General features: G+C 35.9%; 2 protein-coding genes across 4 annotated transcripts in view; both read right to left on the bottom strand.

Moving 5' to 3' along the window:
* The window catches only part of TTN (titin), a 235,038-nt gene extending 221,011 nt beyond the window's left edge, over nt 1-14,027 (bottom strand). Inside the window, 12 exon segments of the mRNA XM_071434272.1 lie at nt 27-302; nt 1,929-2,030; nt 2,494-2,631; nt 3,377-3,514; nt 4,520-4,639; nt 5,113-5,260; nt 5,511-5,801; nt 7,525-7,766; nt 7,864-7,952; nt 8,695-8,982; nt 9,629-9,832; nt 13,937-14,027. Coding sequence (XP_071290373.1) covers nt 27-302; nt 1,929-2,030; nt 2,494-2,631; nt 3,377-3,514; nt 4,520-4,639; nt 5,113-5,260; nt 5,511-5,801; nt 7,525-7,766; nt 7,864-7,952; nt 8,695-8,982; nt 9,629-9,832; nt 13,937-14,027 — 2,127 coding nt within the window.
* Nucleotides 14,028-22,730: 8,703 nt separating this feature from the next.
* CCDC141 (coiled-coil domain containing 141) overlaps nt 22,731-26,456 on the bottom strand; it is a 56,606-nt gene continuing 52,880 nt past the window's right edge. For all 3 annotated transcript variants that reach the window (XM_071434827.1, XM_071434829.1, XM_071434828.1), the window contains 4 exons: nt 24,498-24,652; nt 24,270-24,399; nt 24,022-24,187; nt 22,731-22,919 (listed from right to left, as the gene is read on the bottom strand). In XM_071434827.1, the coding sequence (XP_071290928.1) occupies nt 22,865-22,919; nt 24,022-24,187; nt 24,270-24,399; nt 24,498-24,652 (506 nt within the window). In that variant the 3' untranslated portion in view covers nt 22,731-22,864. The remainder of the gene's footprint in view (nt 22,920-24,021; nt 24,188-24,269; nt 24,400-24,497; nt 24,653-26,456) is intronic.

Here is a 26,456-nt window from a genome sequence, read left to right as displayed (position 1 = left end):
AATGTAATGTAAAAAAAGAGTCTAACCTCTTTTGATATATGAACTTCCTGCTTTTCAGGAGTTGAGATATGTTTCTCAGGAGGAACATAGACTGTTTTGACTTCTTTGGTGACAACATGACGTTCTGCTGGGGCCTCAGAACCACGGTCTGTTACAGTGTGCTCTTTATAACCATATTCCAAAGTTTTCTCCTTTACATAAGCTTCATCTGCTAGTTCTGGTTGCCAGGGTGATCGAACACGTGCCTGATCAACTGCTGCAACAACTGTAGCTACAGCTTCAGCCTTTATTCCAGCTTGAGTCTGCAAATAACATCAGCAGAATTTATATACATATTCATAACTATATTGAAAACTTGCATATATGACACACCGTTATAGTGTTGAGTATATTCCACAGAGAGGTTGTATGGTTTTGCAAAAGTCATGATGAAAAGATCAAAAGTATGCACCTGTAAATACACTTAAGAATCAGTAAATTCAATGCAAATATATTCTCTAAGTGCTATCTCTGCAATTTCAGAATAAATCTGTGCTTCTGTATTTTATGCATATCAATATTTGTCTGCAAGACTAATTCTAATACTTTACAGCCACATTTGTGTTCACTTGTCTAAGAGTATGCAGGTAGGTAAATGTGCACATAGTTTTAAAGTATGCTCATCAGCTCCCTATAACTCTTGTGGATGCAAAAAATGCATCTAGCATCCATTGTGAATGTATTTACTAAGAAACAAACCCATAAAAATTTTTACATCAGGTATATCTGTTAATTCAGTACTGATCTATTTTAAAGGATTTTACAAAAGAAGGGAGACTGAGATGTCTGATAATTTGAAAATAATACTTTTGAATCAGGACTTCTATTTGTTTCTAATAACTCATAAATACTGTGAACTTTGCAACTTTGTTATTAGGGTCCAAACTTCTGCCCAGTCAGCCAGCAGTAGATAATAGTGACTACTACTACTGGTTGTTATTACTGTCACAACTGATCTGGACAGACCAACAGAGCATATGTTATGTATGCCTTGAAAATGGGAAAAAAACCCCTAAAAGATAATTTCATACTGATTTAAAAACCATTACCAGCCTAAACTAAAATTACTTAGGTGAGGCCAAAATGTGATCCTTTACAGAGATTTTTTTTTCTTATTAAAGCAGTGTTTAGGTAACAGGGACCTCTTATTCAGTTGCTTTTTACTGTTGCTTTCCAAATAATTTTTCATACTGGCTTGAATTTGGCCCTAAATTTATATCATATAACAAGGGACTGAACTCACCTAGCAGTCTGACTCTCAGTGAGTTTTATATGCTTCACTCATTTACTTGTATTTTATAAAAGTATTTTATGAATGTACTACATCGTAGGTAGATAGATTTTAAATAACAGCTGTTGTCAACTATGCTTTTCTTCCATACATAAGAATTCCTGACTGCATTGTGGATCTGTCCTACTGTGGGAATCCTACTGGAACAAAGCAGTGCCAACAAGTGTCTGATGGTCATAAGTAACAAACTGGACAGACCTGAATGGACGTTAAAGTTTCTTTTGTACAAAGAACAATTCATGCCTCAATAAAGAGAACTTGTTTCATCTGACAACCATGAAATTACATGGAATCATCAAGTAGAAAAAAAGATTTCAGAATCAGAAATTTGAATAAGTAAATGTTGCTTAAAAGCCACTGATAGAGAGAAGACTGTCACAGAGAAATCAGACTACAGCCTAAAGTGTGCCATTTCCTAGCAGGGTGGGATATAAACCCCTTCAGTGCTAGAAAGTTAATCCTACTGACTCTTTTACTTGAAAATCACCCCACTGAATGGGTATGTTTTCAGGAATTAATTTGAGAACATTCTGTTGTACCAAAGTAGGTCTTAAAATGTAAGGTTTGCAGATAAACCAAATTGTAACAGTGCACTGGCTGTAATTTCTTCTCCAGTTCTGGACACTGTGACTGGTGCTTTAGTTTTAGCAGTGGCGACTGTTTTTGGAACTACAGTAGTTTTCTCAGCTTCCTTTTTAATCTAGTTTTTATTGAAGAAATAGAAGTTTCAGTTACATACCGTCTTGAAAGATATTTGAACAATGAGAAAACATTTTGAAATGGGAAAAGGGAAGGAGAATTGAAGGGTTAGATCCTTGTGCACTGCACACATCTCTGTATTATAGTGATAAGTATTGTTATACCCTCGCACCTATTTAAATAAAAGTAATGATTAAAAAAAAAGTTAAAAAGCATTTCAGGAGTCAGTCAGTCCACTCCAAACATCAGTCAGAAGATAATTATGAGCGTCCTATTAATGAAAATAAGAGAGAAAGATCAAGATGAAATAATTTAGTCTAATTAGCAGTAGGTCTAAAAGTTTGTAAGTGGAATAATCAGAAAAAAATGAGCTGGAAATGTATAGTTAGTATTTTTTGAGGAAAACAGGAGGTTTGCAAAGAAGAAAGGATAAAACCAAATATGGCTAAAACAGTGCTATTCACCTTTTCACGTGTTATGCTCACTTGTTCTTGTTTGGTGGCAACTCTTTCTTTACTTTTCGATATTATGACCGGTGCTTTAGGTTTATCAGTAGTAATTACTACCTTCGGTACTGAAGGTTTCATTTCTTCCCTTCTTATCTATTTTTTATGGTAAAGAAAAATAATAGTAATTGATTATGCCTGTTGTCATGATTACACAACTTTTTTGGAGAGCAGGATAATGTTTCTAAATGTATATCAAGAAGAAAGAAACATGACTTCAGAATTGGAGTAATACCTTTGTACTCAAGTTATAACGCATCTTATATGCTGAGAGAAGTTCATGCAAAGTCATTAAATATTCCATTGATTCTTGTTTGAATGAGAGAAGAAACTTTGTACTTCCTAGTTTGAAATATATCATTATGCTTTGTAGAAACTGTTTGCATAGAAATTAGTATTATTGACTTAATAGCTAACCCCATCAGTTGAGTGGTTCCACAGTATGGTCTAACAGATGTATTCCATCTTCACACAAATATTAACTTCACTAAATCAAGCTCCACACTACCTATCATACCATGAAAAATAACATTTAAAATTTATATTCAGAAACCTATGTTCAGAGATAAATGTGTCATTAAGCATCAGATGAAATTCTGTGTACTGTGGCAATAAAAGCCCTAATGCTTGAAGGATCTGTAAGAAGGGCAGCTCACTCCTCGGCAGACAGAGCTGTTTGAGGTCAGTAGCACTGGACCTGCAGAGATTGTGGTTGGAATACCTAGTTTCACAAAGTCTTTGTGTAGTAATCTTCTCTTTGTAAAGAAGGACAGGAAAGTTACTTAACAGATTTTATTAACCAGAGTAGCTCAGTGAACTAAAGATTGTAACATTTATTTACCTGTTCATGAGCAATGTGCACTTGTTCATGTCTGGTAGATATTTCTTCTGTAGCTCTTGTTATTCTTTCTTGTTCTTTGGCTTTGTCTGTGGCAATTATTACTGTCGGTACTGGAGTTTTCTCTGGTTCTTTTCTCACCTGGACATTTACAAATAAGGAACTTTTAATTTTTATTTTAAAATATAAGGTATGTGAATTTCAATATATTTGGAAAAGAGCATAGAAATTAAAGAAAGCAAAGATGTCACATTCTGTATTTTGAAATCATCTAGTCTGGAAAAAACAATAAAAACATGAACGGACTTCGTACAAAACATTTAACATAAAAATAATAAAACATTGCACAAATGCTTGGTTTGCTACTGAAAGCAGTACTAAAAAATTGGCTCAGAGAAAAACTGTCCTGCATTAAAATCACTTTGAGAAGGTGTAGGATACTAAAAATAAGTTTAATGAAACTTTCGTTTGACAAGAATTTGACTTAGCGTTGAAATGCTAAGTTCAGATTGATGCCCAGGTGGATTTCTGTTTCTCAGTGCTTTAAAGAGAGGTTATACTTTCTTCCTCATGCATTTCTACTATAATGCAAATATAACATTGGCTATAAAAGCTCATCTTCCATTAAATCATATTTTTCTGATAAAATACATGTTCAATTCAAATCAATCATTTGTATTTTCAAAATTGATTCCAATGCAGAATGAGTTTTTCCTCCATTTTTTCTGACCCCCTGTGCTGCCAACAGACAAAGCAGGTACAAATGGCAAGCTTAGAGACAGTATCAGAACAGCCTCCCACAGACACACCCAGCCCCCAACAAAATTTAAGAGCTGGTTTCTACATGTCAATTCTTTAAATTATCAAGAATGCTTGAGAAAAGAGAGGTTGTCTCAGTTATTGCAACTTTATCCATCACATTCTTAGGTATAAATAATGGAAGTGAAATAGAAAATGCAAGAGAGTAATCACAGAGAAGAGACAGGAAAAAGATAGCACTGTAAGCTGGAAGAGTGAACATATATAAAAGGGACAAAGAATAACAGTATCTCATTTTTCTTTTCCATAGGCTTGTCTTTTGTATGAGATATCAGATTTTTGAACGAGGTAGAGCATAAAAAAATCTCAGGTACAATCTGTATTCACCTTTTCAGGAGAGATGTGTCTTTGTTCTTGTGAAGTTACAATTCCTTCTCTAGTTCTCGATATCACTGTTTGTTTTGTGGTTTTATCACTGGTAACTACTACCATTGCCTCCTTTTTCATCTGATTTTTGTAGCAACAAACAAAAAAAAAAACCCAAGCCTTAGAATTCATTTTAAAAGTTTGATCATCAAAATAAGAAGAGAAAGAAAAATAAGAGAGGAATTCAAATAAAGGAAAAATACTAAGGGGGAATTATGTTATTTCTAGTGGGGAAATTATAAATGAGATATTAGAGAAAAAAAAGTCATCATTCTAAGAGTAATGTTAGAGAATAAAGGAGAAGAGAGAATAGAGGATCACTTTCAGAGAAAGCAACTTAAACAGAGTAATTAGTTCAATCCTGTTATGATGGAATGGAATGGTGTAAATGAACCTGAGCATTCCTTTACAGTCTAGGTGTTCTAGATGAGTATGCATGCTTTTGCAGTGCACTGGGTAACATCTTGTTAATTCCTCACAGTGAATCATGCCTTGTTTGCGTGTTGGATGAAGGGATAAAGGGAAACCATAGAATGTCTGTGCTCTATTTCTACCTGCTCATGAACAGGCTGAACGTGGACTGCAGTCATTGCGGTCCTTTTAGCAGTTTGCTCTGCAACACCTGGAGCTGGTTCTCTCACCATGGCTTGATCCACAGCAGCAACAACTGTAGCAATAGCTGCTGTTTTTTCACTGTCCTTTCTCACCTATATTAGTCACATCAAAAGACATTTTTTCATATTTTTTCATATTTTGCATACATTCAGAAGAACAAAACCAGTACAGAGACAGAAGATTGCAAAGAAGCATTTCCACATCTGCAGCAGAACTCTCTCAACAGCAGATGCACACAAGGTTTTACACACAGCCTCTCAGATTCCATTTAGCAGATCTATCCAGCAGTGGTGAGACCCTGCACAAACCAAACCCAGTATTTTTTCCAGAAAGAGACTTTACCTCTCTAGCACCAGCGGCCACCTCGCCAGCAGCAGTGCCAGTAACAGTGACTTGTTCTTGGACCCCGTATCTCCCTTCCCATCTTTCCTCAGTGACTTGGGTAGTGCTTGTAGATACTCTTGTTTCCTTCATCTGGGCTTCCATGGTTCCAGCATATCCTTCCTGCTTCCAAGGAGGAAGGACATCAGCCCCAGCTGTTGTCACTACATGTGGTTTACGGATTGGAGATGGAGATTTCACTGGTCTAATAGGTGAGGTGGAGATTCTCCCAGCAGGAGAAACTGACCTATTAAAAAAAAATACAGTATCAATATCACTAATCTACTGCCACAGTGAGAACTGCATAAACAACTGCAGCCTGAACTTGAACTCACTCCCCATATAGGGTATCTCCAGTAATGTGTAGTTTCATTTTAAGAAGGGTTTTTGAGAGGTTCTACTTGTAAATTACACTAACTTGTTTTTATAACATTATGCTTAACTGTTGTAATTCTCATAACTTGAACATGTCTTTGTAGTAGCTTAGTTTCCAAAAAGAAATAAGAACAAGTGGCAAAAGAAATTTCAGTCAACCAAATATATCTGAGATATAAAAATTATTTTGCATTTGCTCTATCCTAATTCTTCTTATAGGAATAATAGAAAAGGCTCACAGGCTGTAAATACTACATAATACAGTCATGGTCCAGTCTCTGTAGAGAGACAAAATCATAATTTTAACCAATCTTGAGAAAAACATCATGTAGCTACCACCTAGCAAAACAACTGGATGTACTTCTGTACTATATCTTATTTTCATGTGTCACCCATATATGTATCCATAATCCACGCAAATTTCTTATCAGTGCTGAATATTTTTCCCTGCACTTACATGTACAGATCTCAGATTCAATAACTTATATCCACTTGGAAAGTGCTAGTTTCTAAATTCTGATATTCCAAAAATTCAGTCCTAATCCTGGCAGACAGTTTTAAAGCATTTTCCAAAATTCTTAAACAGGCTTTCTAACTTAGAATTTCTTTCAGTGGAATTTTTTGTGCTGTATTTCCCAGAGAACATTAACAAATAGCAGCAGTAGGGGGCAGCCGCATCATGTTAATTTTTAGATTTAGTTTTTTCTAACGTGTTGTATGTCTAAAAGGGGTCTGACCAGCAAGGGAGGGCAAATTTCTAGTTCTATATGTGCTCTAGATGTCGCTATTGAATTCCTTTTTCATTTATGCAGTTTGTTAGTTACTGCTAGTTGCTATCAATCCATTTATTCCTGTCCTTGCAAGTTATTATCAGTGGGGTAAAATTCACCAGCATACCCAGCTCTGGCAACTTAAATGGGGCTCTTCTGAGTATTTAGCTTGGAGACATTCCTTCCATGATGCTGGTACTTCAGGATACTGCAACTGCAGGACTTTCAAAACACTCTTGGCTTTACCTGCCCCTCACTACAGACCATGGGGTCTCCCAGACCATGAGCCTTGCTCTTCACATCACTCACTTTCCCTCTCTGGCCCTTCTACACAGCAGAGATAAACTTCATTTTTCCATAACCACATTTAGCTTGCCTACCTTCAAAATATTATTTCTGTAGTTACTACCAGCACATACATGGAACACGAGCTCAAGGTTTTTTTACATATCCTTTCATTCTGTTTGCCACTCATCAGTGTCATTGCTCTTTTCTCTGTTCATCTAAAATAATCAAGAGCCAACTGCTCTACTGTTTTTTTTTTTTTCTGTTTCATCATGAAATTGAGCTGTGAGTGCTATTTTGGCTCTATGTAGAGCAATCAAATGGGATTTTCTACAGTAGGGGATAGAAGTCTACATAGGGGACGCACACTTCTGTAGCAGTGGCAAATATAGCACATTACAGCTCACCATCAGAAAAAAAACAGTCATTATTAAGTCAGTGCATTCTTTCATTTCATACTGTGCTCTCATTCTACAGTATTACTTCTATATGTAAAAGTGATTCCAAAAGCAATACTGCCCAAAAGAATAGTAATTTTACCTTACTGGTGAAGGTGTTGGTGCTCTGACATGTCTTACAGGTGATGGTGATTGTCTAACGGGCGATGGTGATTGCTGTCGTGCCATTTGTGCTTTTGCAGCAGTTGTCGGGGTTGGTGATTTGGATGTAGGTCTAGGAGGCATTCGTGGAGGTGCCTTGTGTGGGAGCTGTTGGGTGGTTGCACCTTCTATCATCATTTCAACACTTGTAAGTGATCTGGCATCAAAGTGGGCTTCTGTCTTCTACAATGAAAAACAAGAAAAGGAAAACTAGGGTGAGGGACTGTAGAAGCAATCCTCCACATTTTAGCCATACCTGCTTTGTTTTTGAAAATTATACCTTTTCAATTCTGGCTTGTCTTGTTTGTGAAATCTGAGCAGTCGATACAATGGTCTTTGTCTTTTTAGCAGGAACGGCTTCTTCCTCACCTTTGGAAAGAAAATGTGGTCAGAAGAATTGCATATGTTAACAATCAATAAACAGAGAAATAAATGAATGGTCAACTCCAATTATATAAAAATTTACATATACAACAGAAAAATAATTAAACAACCATCTTTTTTGCCTTCAATATCTACAGATAGATAGTTGTAAAAACAGTTGAAACAATATTACTTCATTACCATGCCATTAGAAAAAAACCTCAAAGCAAAACAAAATGCATTCATTGTAGATTCTTCATATCAGTCCTGGATCTTAAATGACTACAGAGTCTCTATGCCTGACTGAGGTGAAATCCAAGCAAGAGTGCTCTGGATAGCATGTTTTCCTGCCACAATTCTCTAAAAATTCCTCATCCTTACCAGCCTCCTTCACAATACTAGGTACAGCTATGCAGTCTAATTTATCTATTCTATCAAAGCAACTTACAAATAAAACTTTGAGAGATTTACAGACCAAAATGAGAACAACTCAAGGTGTCTCACACTTTTTCCATCAACTATATTCTCTGCTTAAAGAAGACCCATCCTGGAGAAAAGGTCTTTTTAAATCTCAGACAAAAATCTTTGGCAAATTCCATCAAAGACACTGTTGTTGTTTTTTTTTTTTTTACAGCAAGTTAATGACTCTTGAGAAAGAAATGATAAATTAACTTGTTGATAAAACTGCAATGAAGTGGTGCATATTCCACCACTACCATTAATGCTCCTGCAACTTCAGCTCTGTTACCTTGAATTAGCAATTCAGCTGTTGAAGTAGCACGTCCCACACTATTTGTGGCATTTACGGAATAGGTGCCGGAGTCTTCAGGATATGCTTCTGCAATTATTAAGCTGTAAAGGTCTCCTTCTTGTAAAATTTTAAAATCGGGGGAACTTTTAATTTCTACTCCATCCCGATAGAACTTCACCACAGGTGTAGGGATTCCAGTCACTCTCACGTCAAGTCGAACTTGACTTCCTTGTCTTGCAGTCATGCTCTGTAGTCGTTGTGAAAAGTTTGGTGGTGCTGTTGCAGCTGCATTTTTATTAAAGAAGTAAATAGAAAAGCAATAGTGTCTGTTAAAAAGAATGGCAGGTACTAGATACTTTCATTACTAGAAGTGTGTGAGGTCTATTTCTTCTTCACATGCTACTGACAGACCATAGTACCTTCTGAAACATTCAAAATATTATTTTTGATTACACCTATAATTGCAAATGTTTCTAGAATTACAGATATATTGCTTGTAACGATAGGCATTAAGCACAGTCTTTTGGTATGGACCTTTATGTGACTTATTCTGTTAAATATCATTGATACCATTGGATATCCTCAATGGCTCCATCCTGCAGAAATTCATCCTTTCTTTTATGGGCAATTTCAATGTAGCCAGCATGACAGACCGTAAGGAGCTACATGTATAAGGGCTGAGCCAGAAGCTTGAATCGTGTAATCATGAATAAGAGTTTGTGAGATCAAGATTAAACTTGATACAGTTAAAATGTAAAGCACACTGTTAGACATTACTGGTGAGAACACACCCCGAGTTCTAGACTGCTTTAGGAAAAGGAATGTGCTTTGCTATATTTTGCTGATCATGTACTTGAAATCTGAACTATTTCAAATCTCCCTCAGACTGCTAGCAGGCAGAGAGAGGTGCCTTTCTGTAGCTGCTGAGTACCTGTGACAAGCAGCTCAGCAGTACTAGTCGCTTGCCCAGATCCATTGGTGGCTTGCACAGTGTATCTCCCGCTGTTGGCTTCTGTCACGGTGGGGATCACCAGTCTAGCGCGGCCATCACTAAACGAGATCTGCACACCGGGCAGAGTTGCAGCAGAGAGAACCTGGCCATCCCGAAACCAGTTCACCTCAGGAACTGGGAAACCTACAGGAAAAGGAAGACAAATGGAGATCAAGACATTATGAAATGTCAGACATAAAAAATTACCATGTGTGCACAGTTGCGGTGGAGCATAATGCCATAGGCACAGATACATGTCCAGAGGCACAGGGGCAAAGGAATTTGGTTTTAGAAAGGTCTCTAAAATGCACAGAGAAATAGGGCAGCTGCATTGGCTCCTGTGTTTAATAAATCACTTGAATAATGAGAAAACTGTTGTATTTAGCAATCTTACTAGGAAATAGAAGTTCATCAAATTCAGGAGGAGGATGAATTAATTAATGTGAGGTATTTTTAAAGTGTATTTGCTGGTACCTAAGTAGGATTGATTATTGCTAGCATATTTATGCTGCCCAGTAGTCTGGAGATAATGTAAAGATCAGTACTTCCAACCAAATAAAGCATATGTTCTAAAACTAATATGGCTTTAGAAAATGAAGTGATAGAAAAATTGACTGCTGTAGATATTAAAATCAAATGCTAGCAAAGTTTTGGGGGTTTTTATTTCTTTTTCTGCAATTTTTTGGGTTTGATCAACAGCAGTCACCTGGAATCAACTGTTGTTCAAATATATTATTCTATTTTATCAGGGTCATGAACAAGAGTCTTGGGGCCAGAAAAAATTCAATTTTAACAACAGCTGATTTTTGGTTTTAAATGGTGATTTGAGATTGCCTGCAGAAATTCTCTTCTCAGTGTTCTACTCAGCCAAATTTATTGAGTAACTTAAATCCATTTGATGAACATGTAAAATTCTTATATGAACCACACACATAACCACACATAACCACACACAGGTAATTTAAGGAGATGGTTCCAGCTCAAAGTCTTTTTTGTAGTTCTAGAACATAATTTCTTCAAAATTAAAATCCTCCCAAATTCACTTCATTTTTTTCTCCACTCAACCCAAATCACCAAATCACCAGTTGCACTGCATGGGGGCTAAGAAATGAGATCTGAGACTTGAATTAATTTTCCCAGTTCTAATGTCTGTGGTTTGGAAAACCCCAGGTACACAGAATTCTGCTTCCTTTCTAGATCCTTCCTATAAACCAAATAAATTATTAAGGAATTTGATGTGCAAGGAAAATGACTGTGTGAGACTGAAGTGAAAGAGAAGCTGACATGTAGATTGAGGCTTACACTGGTTCACTGCAGTCCCATCAGACTTGGTTAGGAAAGTTTAAAATCTGATTCACAGTAAAGCACTGACTGATATTTAGAGAAATGTAAAATGAACACACACACAGAGTGAAAGAAAATGTGGACAGTTTTAGGGAGGATTAGAAATCAAAAGAGTAAAAGTAGATTTAAGAATTGTCAATTTACAGATGGAAGTTATCAAACAGTCCTGATGGGATGGTATAATGTAGGGCAACTTGGGCATTATCATCATCAACTTAGAGTATGCAGCAGACCACAGTTGTTTCATTCAGAACTATGTGTCTTCAATATTTGTGAAAATTAGTTTAAAAATATTTTAAGCTAGGCAATCCTCCAAAACATGTCCTCAGTAGTGAATTTCTTGAAACATTTCAAAAGTTCTATTTGAACTTTTGCGGTGGTATTATATGATGATTAGCAAAAATGGGAGTTTCTGTGGCAGGTTGAAAAAGGCCTGCACTTTTAAAATGGAGTCTATTTTGATGTCTCAAACTGCTATGTACAAGGCATCCAAAGCTAGAAGCCATTTTAGAAATCTGAGCCCAAGTTTATATTTTAAACTCAACTCCACAAATTTACTAGCACTCTGCTAGTCCCAGGTCACAGAGCTAGGTAAGATCTAACTCAGATTATAGATATATGTGCCCAGTCTATATAGAGTAGGGTTTTACTTCTACATGTCCCAAATACACTATGATTTGACTGTTAATGATAAGAACAATTGTTTTCATTTTAAAACTGTACTTGAGGTTTTTTGAACTTTAATACCAAAAAGAAGAAAATCGACCTGTAGTGCCTCAAATTCACCACTTAAGTAATTGAATTCATTAAGATTCTCCTGACAACGATGTGAGGGACTGCCAACTTGTGTATGATCTGTGTGCTGCTTTCAAAACGAAGTACTATGAAAAGGCTGTTGTGCACTTGTAATACCTGAAAATACCAGTTCAAGAAAGGTAAGCAGTGCCTAGGTTAATTCTTTATGAAAAAATTTGAACTAGATCAGTACTGTGGAGACATGAGCTTGGCACTGTTCTAATGCCAGCGACAGTTCTGACTTTCTTGTCTCATGACTCAGTCACTGGTGACCCAGTAGGACTCCCCCTGTGACAGTGTCCTGGCTGCCTGGCATTTGCTGCTTTTAATAACAGGGTTTGTGTGTTCTGTGCTTTCTGCTACATGCTGGGTTTATTCGTCTGATATCATCCCTTTATAATGTGACACTTAATTCACCTTCTAATACACCAGCACAGTTCATTTGTTCTAGTTTACACACAGCAAAATTACATCTCAGGTGGTTGCTAAACTCTTCTTGATACTCTTAGATTAACTGAGCTCTTCACATTTGAACTGTAGCTGTGTATTAACACTTGACTTGTTTATAATAGACCAGTGTTATTAGAGATAGAGAAAAACTCTGATTTTTAAACTCACAGTAATTCATTGCAGGTAGAAAGGGTAGACATTACAGCAGGATAAAGCTGTGTAATCCTTTATTTATGCAATTAGTTATAGTAAAAGCCTTTCCTGATTTTTATGCTGCAGAAAACTAAATGCCAAGCCACTGTCAGATCTTTCAAACCAGGAGGATGTTTTCAGGGCAGGAAGGATATACCAGAATCTCACAATGTGAAAAAAACCTAACAAGAGGTTGACTCACAAGATATTTGAGACTAACATACAAATATGGCATATGCTATTAGAAATACTGCTGTATCTTCACTTGGTAAGAAATCAAATTCCCCTCCCAAGTACTCCATAATATCATACAAATGAAATTAGCCATAATCACATATTGAATAATAACACTAGCCTCCTAACTTTTTTTGATTATATTTTTAGGTATTTCTTATATCAATAAATATTGTAAAAATGAAAAAAAAAAAAATCACAGAAAATTTACAGTGTAGAAGCGAGAAGAGAAAACCAGGGCAATTAAGTGAAGAATAAGGGCCAAATAATAGAATATGGCATGAAAAAGTGTCATGGATGGAGACTGCATGACATGTTTAAACAGCAAATGTGTGAGCCAGTGTCACGCAAAGGGACCAAGGGATGAAATACATGGACCATAGATGTCAGAGATCTTTATAGTTGCACAGATCATGTGTTTGCACCTGTCACAGAGCATCTGAGTAGTGCTTTATGGTATGTGGATCATCACATTGCTAATGCCTGTAAGACAATATAATTCCACCAGCAGGAGCACATGTCATTTCTCCTTAGTCACTGCCGAGGTCAGAGACACTCAGAACAGGGTGTTGGGTCTCTGGTAATGCTATCTCAGGGGTTTGCTTGGAGTTTTGCACAAGATAGGGTGTTTGAATAGTATGTAGACTAAAGAAATCAAGTATCCTTTAAATTGCATGGTATCTTTAAATTGCACAGGCAACTTATATTAATCCAGCCTTGTGCTAACATCATGATCACCATACACATCTGTTTTTTAGCACGCGAGGGTTTTCTGCCCTCTTCAGTGGCCAGTTGGGCCTAGATTTTTTGCTTTTAATCCCCCTCCTAGAACTCTAGAATTAAGTAAACTTAAGGGCAGAAACTTAAGGGAAGCAGAAATACAGCTTAGTTAGAGTAAAGCTTAAGAAAAGGTCTTGGAAGAACTAGCATAAATCCTGCTTTTTGCACCCTGACTTCTAATTCTGCCCAGTCATCATCCAAATGAGGTTATTGTTTCTGCAGCCACATGAAGTTCCCTTATTAGCACAGTATGTATTTTTATGCATATACATTTCAAGGAGCGGTTCAGCACAGTATGATATGGATATTTATCCATATTTCAGCACTCATCTTGACCCATTCATACCAGATTATGATCTATGAAAAGTGCCATCATTTTTCTCATCATAAACATTAGAAAAGAAGTTAGTGCTAAACAATAGCAAATCTTGGAAGAATGAATCAAAGCCTTACCACTAATATGAGCCTCAAAGGTTGCGGCACTACCCTCCAGTGCCACAACACTTTGTAATGGCTGTGTGAATGTTGGTGCTTTCGTCGTCATCTTTACAGGCACTCTGCAAGGAAAATAACCCCATAATTAGGTATCAATGGTGAAAATGTTATTATATCCACACACTTCTTGCAAGATTTTAAGAACATATGCAGCTATTCTCTGAACAATTTACTCGTCTCAGTTTTAAATCAGAACAATCTGGTGAAATGCAAATATTGTGGGTTTTGACAAACTTGTATTGCAAATTACTCTTGGAACATGTTTGGCTAAATTGGATAGGAAACCATTATATTTAGTGGAGCTGTGGCACTTGCTTTGGCACTGCAAGTATGCAGCAGGAGACAAAATTCTGCTTGACTCACTGTGTGACCTTTCACAGGTCATTCAGGCTGCCTCTCTTTGTCTACTAACTTGTTTTATCTGACAGTAAAAAATCACCCTGTATAATTTTAAAAAATATTTTGCTGATGCAAAATATTTGCATTCTGCAATGACAAGACAACTAGGTCACTAAGAAGCAATTGAAAGAAATGTGGAAATCTGCAATGTATTTAGCTTAATAATGCCAATAATGGCATTAATAAAATTAGTAATATTATTACTAAAATTATTAATAAAATAGTAATAATAAATAATAATATTATTAATTTTTTCATTATTAATAATGCAATAATGCAAAAAATACCAAAAGACTCTATTTTTAAATCACTCTGTAAATAGTGAATAATTTCACTTTACAGAAGCATATTGGCAATAAAGATGCATATAAAATTCTCCTCTTTCTTAGAGAGTATCTCAGTGGAATTTTGAGTATGGAAAGACAGCCACCTTCGAAATGTGAGCTAGGATATAAAGTAGCCACTGACACTGATGGCTTGAACAACTGCAAAGCCATATGAAATCTGAAAGAAAGTTTGCTTTCTCTTGCTATGCCACAAGATCTTTGAAATAACACACTGCCACTAGAAAAGCTTGTGTGTTGATATTTTATATTTGCATAACATATTTATTAACTGATGTTGAATTGTATAGTTTTTAAAAAGGCAGCTATTACTTTCTTAATATTATCATACATCCATTAAAGTTACATTTTTTCTCATTAAAAAAATTCACTCAGAGCATATCTGGTATCAACAAACAGAAAAATCCCACAATATTTCAAGGCAAACTTACTCATATATTTACTTCCATTTACTTTTGCTCTTGTGCCTGATTTTGTGACAGTCCCAAGGTTAAATTTAAAATGAGAAAGTGAAGTTTCTTTCACTAGGAGTCAAATTTATTCTATCTCTCACAGTGGTGAAAATTCTTCATTACTTGGGTTCCTTCATAGAAAACAGGGCCTGATGCATACATGCAATAAGAGCATAAGGGCAGAACTGGATATTGAATTGGAATTTTCAGGTTCAGTTATGACTATGTTTTGAAGCTCAGTTAAAATAAATGGGAATAATTTTACAATACAATTAAACATTATGAAAGTTCATGTATATATATATATATATATATATATATATATATATATATATATATATGTAGTTTCCAGAGGAGAACAGAAATAATTTAATTGAGAATAAGTTCTATTGAGATCCCACAAAGTTTCTATATTTCATTGTCCAAGAAAATTCTGGTGATGAAGATCTGATCTTATAAGGCTTCTTGTATAATTAGAATTGAAAGTATGCATCTAAAATGTCATGTTCCAGAAATAACCTTCGCAGCCATGAATGACAGCAGACAAGTGTTCCAGAGCTGCCGTGTAACTGATACCTTAGCAGTTGTTTTCCTTAAAAAGTCATCAGCACTTAGCTGATACCATGTGCATTTTATCAGAGCTATTCTTGGAGCTTCTCAGTTTATCTCTCAGCAGCATAACCTTGAACACTCCCAACAGAAAGGAGTTTTTAAGTTAAGCACATGTTTCCATGCACTTTTAAAATCGTAATTTATGTGGTCTTTAGCAATAAAATACCCTGGAAAAAAAAAGCTTTTTGCTGAGCGTTATCAAAGCTTACTCCAGAAATTAAGGCTATAACCTTGACAGAGCATTTAAATGTTTCATGTCTATACCCTGAAATCTACAACCCCCTGTGAGAAAATTTATAAATAATAGATTGTATCAGAATTATTAATGACTGATAAAACACTTATTACACCAGCAGAAACATGCTACTAACCTGATCTCTCAAAGTGCCTGCAAGAGTGGGCTAAGCCCAACGAAATCTTCTTGAACGACGTCCTTATCCAGAGTAAGATTTTTTTAGACAATCCCAGCATGAGAATTGAAGAGCCTCTAATCATAAAAACAAAACTACACAGTCTTGACAGTGTAGTTTTGTTTTTTTGCAATCCCTACACCCGAGGCGAGGCGGGGAATGCACGACTGCTCAGAAGTGCTAACATAGTTGTTTCGCTTTATATACCCCAGCTCTGCTGACACGTCTGCCTCATCATGTCAGTGCCACTTCTGATTGGTTTCCCGAAAGAAAGTTTCTTGGGAGAGGGGATTCACTCTCTGTAACCATACACCACCTGTTGGTTTTGACTGACAATGCTAATTTTGGAGGCACAAAAGGGATTCACTGAGGAAACCTCAGCCATTCCAAAGCTTTTGATTTATAATTCAATTTAGTTTACCAAGTGCAGTTTACATTGTAAATTTCCTAATTCATAATCACAAGACAAAGAAGGCAGTAAAAAGCATTTTAACAGGGCATATGGAAAATTGAGATTCAGCCTTACTTTCTTTCATTATAAAACATCCAAGAAGCCACACCAAATGCATATGTCAATCACCAGACTAAATAAGTAAGCCGAGCTCAGACAAGTGGCTGCACACTATTAGAATACACATTTGAACTGTTTTTTCCCTGTAACTTTGAATTGTAAAATTTTTTTGTTAATGTATAGATTTCATTCTCTAGGGTTGTTCTTGTTTCCTTTACAATTTTCCTGTTGGATGTTCCCAGCAGTTAAGCGTAACAAACGGTAGCATACAATGTGCAGAAACAGAAATTTTGTCTAAGTCAATTAACATGGACAAATTCTGTCATTTTGAAGAAAGAAGATTTTAAGTCTAACAGCTTTTTTCTAGACCTGTGTAGGCCTTTTGCAGACCTCAGTCCATGGAACAGCGTATTGGCTTGTGAACTTCAGTAGCCCAGCTTTGTCACTATGCAGCTAGTTGTGCCTTTAGAGAGGCTGCTTCTGAAACAGACATCAGGGTTAGGAGACTAGTCTTGTTTAGGGCTGGAATGGGAGGTGTTTCACCACACCACCTCATCTGCCTGTTTCTATTCCTGCCTATCTAGCACACTCTTTAAGCACATAACTGGCACATAAGACTACTTAAAATTGCTTGCTTAAAATCAAGCATGTGCTTAGGTGGTTTGGTAAAACGAGACTTCAGTCTGCGGTTACCAAGTTCCACATCGAAAAGTGGAACTTGGTAACCGCAGAAAAATAAACACAGATTGGAGCTTTGTGCTATCAGCTGCACTTGCGTTTGAAAACAACCTGAAGGAAACCTCCAGCAAGAGAGGCAGAAAATGCCAAGGAGAGAGAGAGGGTTTCACTGCTGTGATTCCTGCAAGGGAGTCCTAATGTTATAGTTTGCAGATCTGAAAGAAATAAGGAATTACACATTGCTGCAATTTCATAAAATAACTTCAGAAATTTGATCTGAAAGTCAATTCATCCATCCCATAAGGTGGCAACTTCATGGCTACTCTTGGCATGCAGCAGCAACACAAAATGGAGGAACAGTCTCTACACTGGTACTACCTGAACTCTCACAGTGGCTGAAAGTCAGAGTACTACGGCTCACTTTTAATTTCTTGTTGCAAAACGATTTCAGAGAGCCTAATCACTCTGTACATGACTTTGTATGACACCAAATGCAACTCTATGCAATGAGGGGGAGCTGAAGCTAGGTTGTATTTAAAAAAATGTATTAAAAATATCTAAAGAAACTTGTGTAAAGAGTATAAAATGTCTATTTCTAAACAGAGGCCTGCTAAATTGGCAAACAGTTATTTTTCTCTGTAGGTAAACACTTAAATAGTGAAAATTCAAAGTTGAAGAAAAACACAGGCTAGTATTTGCAAACTTAAAAAATGCAGCCTGCTTAATGATGATGTCTAAATCAAACAAAAAAATTTAAAAGTTTATGAATACATGATCATTTTGAAATGACAGAAATATAAAACCTGTCACTTTTGAAATTTTGAGATGGTCAGAACTTCCTATGTCCATTTTCCATTTCCATGTTTTCATATTCTATTTCCATTAAGTCAACAATGACTGGTAACAATAATAGTTACAAGGGAAAAAATTTCCTGCATTCAAATACAGATATGCTGTATTTAAAAAAATTATGTTCCTTCTTTTTTTATAAACTTTTAAAATTACTTCTAATAATCTATTTCTATTCCAAGAGAAGTTTATACCTTCTCAATTTTTTTTGCTTTAAATACAGAAGTAAAATTTCAAAACAGTGGAATATTTATCTTGTCCTCAAGGAAATATGAATTACTTATCCTGCATGCTTTCTGTCACATTGATATCACATGATTTCTACATGTTTTGTATCACATAGCATATCCACAAGAAAAATCAGAAGGATGACTTCAGTCTTATTGTGTAGCTAAGACACTGCTGGTAAAAAATTACATTATTTCTTTGCTCAAGCATCAAACAACAATCAGATCCAGATAATGAAGCAGAATTTTTTGTCAGGAAGACATTTTGTTTGGGGATAGAAAATTTCAACACTTGCTTCAGTCTGCTACTGCTTGAAGTATAAACTCTATATTGCCAATGTTTAGTACATGTAGTACATTGTAGGCCACCAGACATTTAAGGAGTAGCAGGTGATATTTAACACAGTGAAACATTGTGGTGTGGACACCTGCAATCTCTGTGTGAATCACTTTGATTAATTATAACAATCCAAATTACTTGATCCATGGAGCTGCCTTAATAAGGTCCACATGAAGATGCCTTGAAAGCTGAAGACTCTAGGCAGAGTATAAAGACAAAATTAATTCTTTCTTGAACACTTAAAATTTCAAAGTGCCACCTAAGGAAGGTTTTACTGTGCTTTATGGGGAGGAATTTCCTAATACTTTTAAAAAAATTCACGATCTTTACTGTTGTTCATTATTTGTCAAACACTGCCAGTGTTGTACTACCAGTGTACTCTGCAGTAGCTGCACACCCAATGTAACATAAATTCTGCTTTCTTTCCTGGTCCCTTAGTCTATCTAAAAATGCCAGTTTGCAAACTGTGTAAAAAAAATGAGTACATTTGCCATTCCTTTCTCTCCTTCCATTTTTGCTGTCTCCCTTACTTCTCACTTCCATTCATTCCTATACAATAATTACTGTATCTCCTTTCAATTACTATTTTCAGTTTACTCCCTCCTCCAATCAACTATGTGAACCAAGAGAGTCATTAAATAGAACTTCACATAAAACTTCTCTCTGAAAAAATGCTCTCCTATGTTCTTATAGAACCAACAAAACAGAATCCCAAATATATTTATATATTATATTCTTGTTTAAATTCCATTTTTCCAAGTATACTTTGGAAAAAAATTAAATTCCCTTCTCCCTCCCACTTTCTTTAAGCTTAAAAATAACTAAAAAATTCTAAACTGTTAAACCACTAAAGCATGACTTAAAATCAAATCACGTTTCCACCACCCTTATCAATGTCTCTTTCCCCCCCAGTACTTTGCAATAAAAACTTTAGAACCTTAAACATAGGCTATTAATTGAATTGTATGCACAAGAATATCCATGTTTTTGTGCTGCAACTGGCTTTTGAAAGGCTGCTGCCTTTTCAGGTGCTTATCTGAGCCACTGCAATTGAATATGCAAGATACCTCAACCTTTTTAAATACAACTAAAACCTGCTTGCAAAACAATTGTTTCTGAAGAAGGCACTTTCAGTTGCTTCCAAAATAGAAAACAAAATTAAGGCACTAAGTGAGTTTTGAAATTACTTTATCTGTTTCATATGGGAAGAACTTACTGGAAACCGCACATTATCAGGGTTCCTATTCACTAACTTCATTTTGATAGGAGTCACTTATATCATCTCCTTTGAAATACCTAAGAAGATTTACAGATGTCACTTTTGACAAGATTTCCTTGAGTATTATTTCTTTATGCATCATCCTCATACATTAACATACATGGAACAAGGAAGAAAAAGAAACATTTGCCTTCTCAGCATTTCACTTTAGAGAGCAGGCCTTACTAACAAAACCTGCAGCCAGAGTAAGGAACATATTGATTAGGTGCTCTATTTCCTTCCACAAAACAGTAATTAACATCATTGTACTGGGAACAAGTTCTATCTAACATTGAGACAGTCCTTAGCATTTAATAGATACATATATTTCATCAATTTTGGAAACCTTTTAACAAATCTGTGGACACCTATGATTTGTAAAATGAAAAGAAGCAAACACACTTACCATTTTTCATAATGGATCCATTTTCTGGGAACACAGCTATTCGATTGAAGCAATAGCTGTGTTACTCATTGGCCAAAGAAAGTTGATAGATGTTTATTTATTTATAAACAACACTTTCTACTATTTTGTAAGAAAACCATAAGTAAGAACAGATACACAGATTCCTGATTTGCTCCATGTATTATTTAAAGAAACAGTGAAACGTTTTTTTTTTTTCTGAGTTATGTTTTGTGAATCAAGAGGAAAAACCCTTAAATATTAAAATTTTTCTCCTAGTCTAACATTGGAGGAAAAGCAAAAAGAACACAATATTTTAAGTTTGATGAGCATCCAAGATCAGCAAGCATTGAATTCTACACTTTCATTTTTACAAAATAATTTCTACAAAAGAAATCATATATTCCATACTAAAAAGTTACAACTGAGAAAAGAACATTAATTTTAGGGGGTTTATAATTTGGGGGGAAGAAGGGGATGGATATCTGATATGTACTTTTTCAGTCCTCTGAATGTGAGTACAGTTAAAAACACAGTATTTTCTATGACATCACTAAATCTAATTAACACATAATGAGGGGTTTAGTTGGGAAAGATAATTGCACAGGATCCATAAGATGTTTGACACTTGTCTTCATTCCATTTTGGAAAAGTTTGTGAGAGATACAGAGTAAATATGCAGAGCAAGTAGCTCAGTATGCAGCTACTATATTTATGTGCACATATACATAGCCTTGTGACTCTTCTGCGGGCAGGATGCCACTGACTTTTCCATAACGTCAAGCCAGTGATTTATGTGATCAGGTGAAGACATGTACATGATATTTTTTTCCAGCTCATTTCCTCTCTCTGCCTGTACTTTAACTTGGAGATAAATTTAAGTTTCTGCTATCCAAACTGCATCTTGATGAAGAAAAATATTGAATGTTTTAATATTATGATTTAAGCAATTCTTAAATATGTTATTTCAGTGCCAGTTTTGCACAGATGACATCTACTTGGATGAAGCACAAAAATGCTGCACTGCTTAAATCCCTATCTGCTCCCAGTGAGAAGTGTGAGTGCATTGCAGTGGTATGCAAGACCAGAGCAGTTCCAATCAATGTGCATGTACAGAATCACAGAATGCTGGACAACGCGGAATTGCACAGTACATGTGGAATCTGTGTGTGTCTGTGGTGTGGGCCAAGCCATTGAGAGGGCACTGAATCAGAAGTCTGAGAAGTGTGAAAAATGTTCAAAGGTAGGACTTTGAAAATCTGAATCAGATGGATCAAACTCAAGAACTTTTATTTGCAAGGGCAACTGTTTTGTTTACTGCTGTGGCAGCCAAACAGCCATCCAAAATGGAGCTTTTCCTGCACTACCTTTTTCAGTGCTGCAAGTGGATAACACTACAAAAGTATCGTCTTTCTCTTCAAGAACCTTTGCAAGAAATTGGAAAACACACCTTAACTCTGAACACAAGAGATGGAGACAAAGCTAATGCTTTGTTATGCTAATGACTGGCCAAAAGATTCAATTCCAGTTCGGGGCTTTTTTAATACCTTGAACAGACACTTAAATTCTATTATTGAAGAGTCCTTGGCTAAACTAAAAATATGCTTTGAAGCTAGCACTAGTATCTCTTCACAGACCTCTCCTTTGAACTGCAATGGCAGGCACCAACTGGAAATGGACTGCATTGTCTCACTAATCTCGTCCTGAAAGCAGAAGCATTGCAGTGGAAGACTTCTCCATTATGCTGACTCAGAGACTTTCTCTTCCCTGAAGACATTCCTGCTGCTAAGAAAGCATTAGACAAGGTTTGTTAATATAAGTAACCACTCCTTTTGGTGGCTGGCCTCCAAAAAAAAGTCTCAAAGGTGTTAGAAACATGACAATTAACACTCCATTTAATAAACAGAATAATTTTGTTCTTATAGGATAATTTTGTTTTAAATCCTAATTCTCTATATTAGCTACTGGGAAGACCTATTGATGGAATTAATATCACTGATGAAATTTGTAGAAGAATACAATAGTGGATACTAGTGAATCACTAAGGAGATCTGGAATTTTGAAGGAGAATGTTTCTTTTCTCCATCATCACCTTCTGTTGGATTTGCCCAACAATCCAAAGCAAACCCAAAAGAAATCATGAGTCACACATAATAAATGCTGTGCACAGGTGAATTTTAATAATGATTTATTTGTAAAGAAACAAAAAACAATTTGAATTTAGATATATATTGGATAGCAGCCAAAATTCATCTGCTCCCCACCCATGGCCAATACCTACTAATGGACACAGCAAACAAGACAAACACACTCAGGAATCAGGCATCTTGCAGTTCAGTCCATCTTCTGTTCCACTGCATCAGGCAGAAGAATGGGATCATGTCTCAAATTGAAGTTAATCTCTTATGGCCTTTCAAGTTCAAGATGTACTCCTTGAAACCAGAGTTTCTCTTTAAACCTGTTTGAAAAAGGTCAGTTAATATTGCCCATATTTTTAATGGTGGCATAGACAATTCTTCATGGTCTTGTGAAAATAAAAGGTTAGAGATCAAATAAATAGTGATTACAGAGAGAACATAAAATATTCTAAATCTCATCTTACTGACTAGAAGATATTAGCTATAAACAACAGAAGATAAGAAAAAATTAGGATAAATCTAACCTTTCCATACAGTCTACATGTTTTAATCATACTGAATTCTCTATGTGACTTATGTAAAATTATGATGATCTTGCATGTAATTTTTCACTCAGGAATACCTGCCATAGCACAGCAATATGGGAAAAAGCCCTGAATAAAATATGTGGGATCAATGCTTTGTCAGCTGGTCATGAAGCAAGCGTGCAGGCAGCTCACAAGGAAAAGGACAAAGCTTTTGAACCAACACGTGCAAAAACTTTCCTTTATGTTCACAAGTTGTGCTACATCTAGATAGATAAACCTCAGAAATTTAAAGACAAAAATACTCTTCCTTTTTTATCAGAGCCTAAATTCATGAGGTGGGATTTCATCCTGTGCTGAAATTCACAGGGATTAGAGACTTCATGTATCTCATTTATTTAATCTGAAATTGCCCAGTGGGAAGCACTGTTATTTTTAATCAATTAATGAAAAACAACAGTTCCTGTCTTATTAGGCTTGCTACCTATGCTTCAGAATAAGACTTGCCTAGTAGAAAACCTCGCTTATATACTCCGCCCATGAAACTTCACGTAGCTCCATCAATTTGCACTTCTGTAATACTTTGTGTTTTAAACTCTTCAATCTTACATTAACATTTAGATTATGACTAGATTTCAAAAAAATATTTCACTAAACATAAATACCTTGCACAGGCTCAATTTTGTAATGTAATGTAATGTAATTACTAGTTCTTTGATCTAAAAAATTCATATCTTTTGACGAAGAATTAAGTGAAAAAAGGAGTCACATATTATGCACATTACATATATTGCCCTGAAATTCATAGATTAGGAAGAGTGTTTGATGCTTTGTAAATTAAGGTCCTTACAGTTGCTACAGTAGTACAAGTTGCAGCATGGAGTAAGATGCAGGTTACCTTACTGGAGTACAATTAGCCACTGGCCTTTCTTCTCCCTCACATGGTGTGTCCTGGGCTTGGACTAGCTCCATTGTGGTGACATTCACTTCTTCTGAAAAGTATCCATCTTCACATTCTGGTTTAGCCTGAGTTACATTGGTAGTGCTGGGGGGTTTATTCTTCTCTGAAACAAAACATGTACATTAGTTGCTCATGTAACAAGGCAAGAGGGTGCCAAAAAGCATGCAGCTGGCAGGATGAGTCACCTATCACTGTCACGAAAGCAGAACAGTGTGCCTTTCCAATTTCATTGCTGGCAACACAGATATATTTCCCACTATCAGCAAGGACTACATTTCTTTTTAAAAGGTAATAGATATCTCCTAATTTCTCAATCTGTAAAACAAGAGAATACACATAGGGGATAATTAGTACTACAAAGCAATATAAATTACCTTTCTCCCAAGAAAAAATTCAAGAACATTAAAACATACACTGATATCTCCAGATACTACTTGGATGCCATCCTTTGTCCAGCAGACATGTGGTTTGGGCTTTCCATGTATAGTGCAATGCAGGATTAAATCTTCTCCTTCATGCAGAGTTCTATGTCCAAACTTTTGTACAAAGTTTGGCTGTTCTCCTTGTACTGAAAAAAAAATCTAATCAATATTCACTGTGTTTTAAGAGACATAATTAAAACAACTGAAGGAAATAATCTGTTCTGGTAAAGTTTATCACATTGACAAACAAAGAGAGCCTTTACTGCTGTCTGGAACTCAGGTAAACTTGTTTGCAAGACAGTTGGCACATATCATTTATCTATCTAAAAAAACCATTTGTTAAAAACATGGATATTAAGCACCCAATAATGTAATGCATCAGCATAGTGGTATTAGTTCCATGGAAGTGGTAAAGAATCATGTTATTTGATAAGATATTAGGCAAATCTGTGTGAATTGTTTCAGTGAAGGCAGAAGATTAATTATTCTACAAATTCTACAAATTTAAAGTGATAAAGTCATGAGAGCAAATTTTATAATTTAGTGCATTATTGTACATCACACTTTCTTCACTTCCCCCCCCCCCATTATTTAAAAAAAAAAAAAGTTATTGAAAAGATTTTAAAAATTGATATTTGCAATAATGGAGGACAGAATGATGCCTCTCTGCTATTTTGACCACATCATTATTTTGGCTATCATTAATATTGAGACCATGTGCTACCACATCATCCAGTACAAATTTGGTTCAGATGAAGGATGGGCAAGTAATTGCTTTTCTATTGCAATATCCAAAGCCCATGAGATTGATTTTGTGCTAGCCTCATGCCAGCTGAGGAAGGACAGATGATGCCTGAACCTCTACAAGGACTGATCAATACAAATTAACCCATCAAAATTGAAGAAATTTTGATCATCAGCATCAGTTTGCTTTCTGTGACTTGTAACTTAATGAGCTATAAAGCTGGATTTATTGAATCTTTGTATTACTACCTAAGGTTCCACTTATATTCCACCTACAAGGTTACAGTAAAAAGAGAAGACAAGCTTAGAATTGACTAAGTATTCTTGACACAGGGAGTATAAAGCAGAGAGGATGTTAACACAAGAAGAACTCACGAAGACATCCTACAATAAAAATGATATTTTTGCATCTCTATCATATAAAGAATGTGTCCTTCTTCCTCTTTAATATATATTGTACCACGTTTCCAAAATATTTGTCGAAAGTTATCACTGGCCTTCTCTGAAATAGAAAGGTACTGAAATGTGTGTTAAATGACAGAGTTTGAAACTGCCATGCCACCATTACTCCGCTGTTTAAGAACAAAAATTTTTTCTTTATGCTATTAAGAAACATAATCAGCTTATCTCACACAGGTGCCCATCAACTTCTAACCCCAAATATATTGAGCAAAAGGCTATTTTTGCCAAGTGTGGGCCTGCTGGCATCACAAGACAGACATTTGGACCATTGTATTAATAATTTCATTCCTTAGGTGAGCTCTTAGTTGCAATAAGCTTTCAAGCTTAGCTGCTTTTCTATTTTTTCTAGGTACTGCAGGACTGAGGCACCAGTACAAAGCAGAAGAATGTAAATTTTACTCTCCCATATTTGTGCTAACCTTGTGTGACCTCTGTATTAGCCAGCCAGAGCAGCTCAAACAACTCAGTCCTTAGCTGTTGAAGGTTAGCATGTGCAAGCTGCCACCCTCATTGCATTGCATTGCATGCACCTGGAGCCCAGAAATTTTAGATCATCAGCTTCACTTCAAGCAAGAGAACCAAGTTTACATCCCTGCCTACTCTTTGCAGGCAGTTAGCAATAGGTCATAAGTAGAACATGATTAGCTTGTATTCCAGCAGAAAACGTTAAGTGGGCTTCAGCCACTCCTCGGGATAATTTTGCCTGGATTCCATTACTTGGCAGTTTGAATTTCCTTGTTTAGT

The sequence above is a fragment of the Agelaius tricolor genome, unplaced genomic scaffold, assembly GCF_023055355.1.
Source record: "Agelaius tricolor isolate 1412-34295 unplaced genomic scaffold, bAgeTri1.0.p SCAF_10, whole genome shotgun sequence".
NCBI lineage: Eukaryota > Metazoa > Chordata > Aves > Passeriformes > Icteridae > Agelaius > Agelaius tricolor.
Note: the sequence above shows the minus strand (reverse complement) of the source record. Positions and strands in the feature narration are given on the sequence as shown.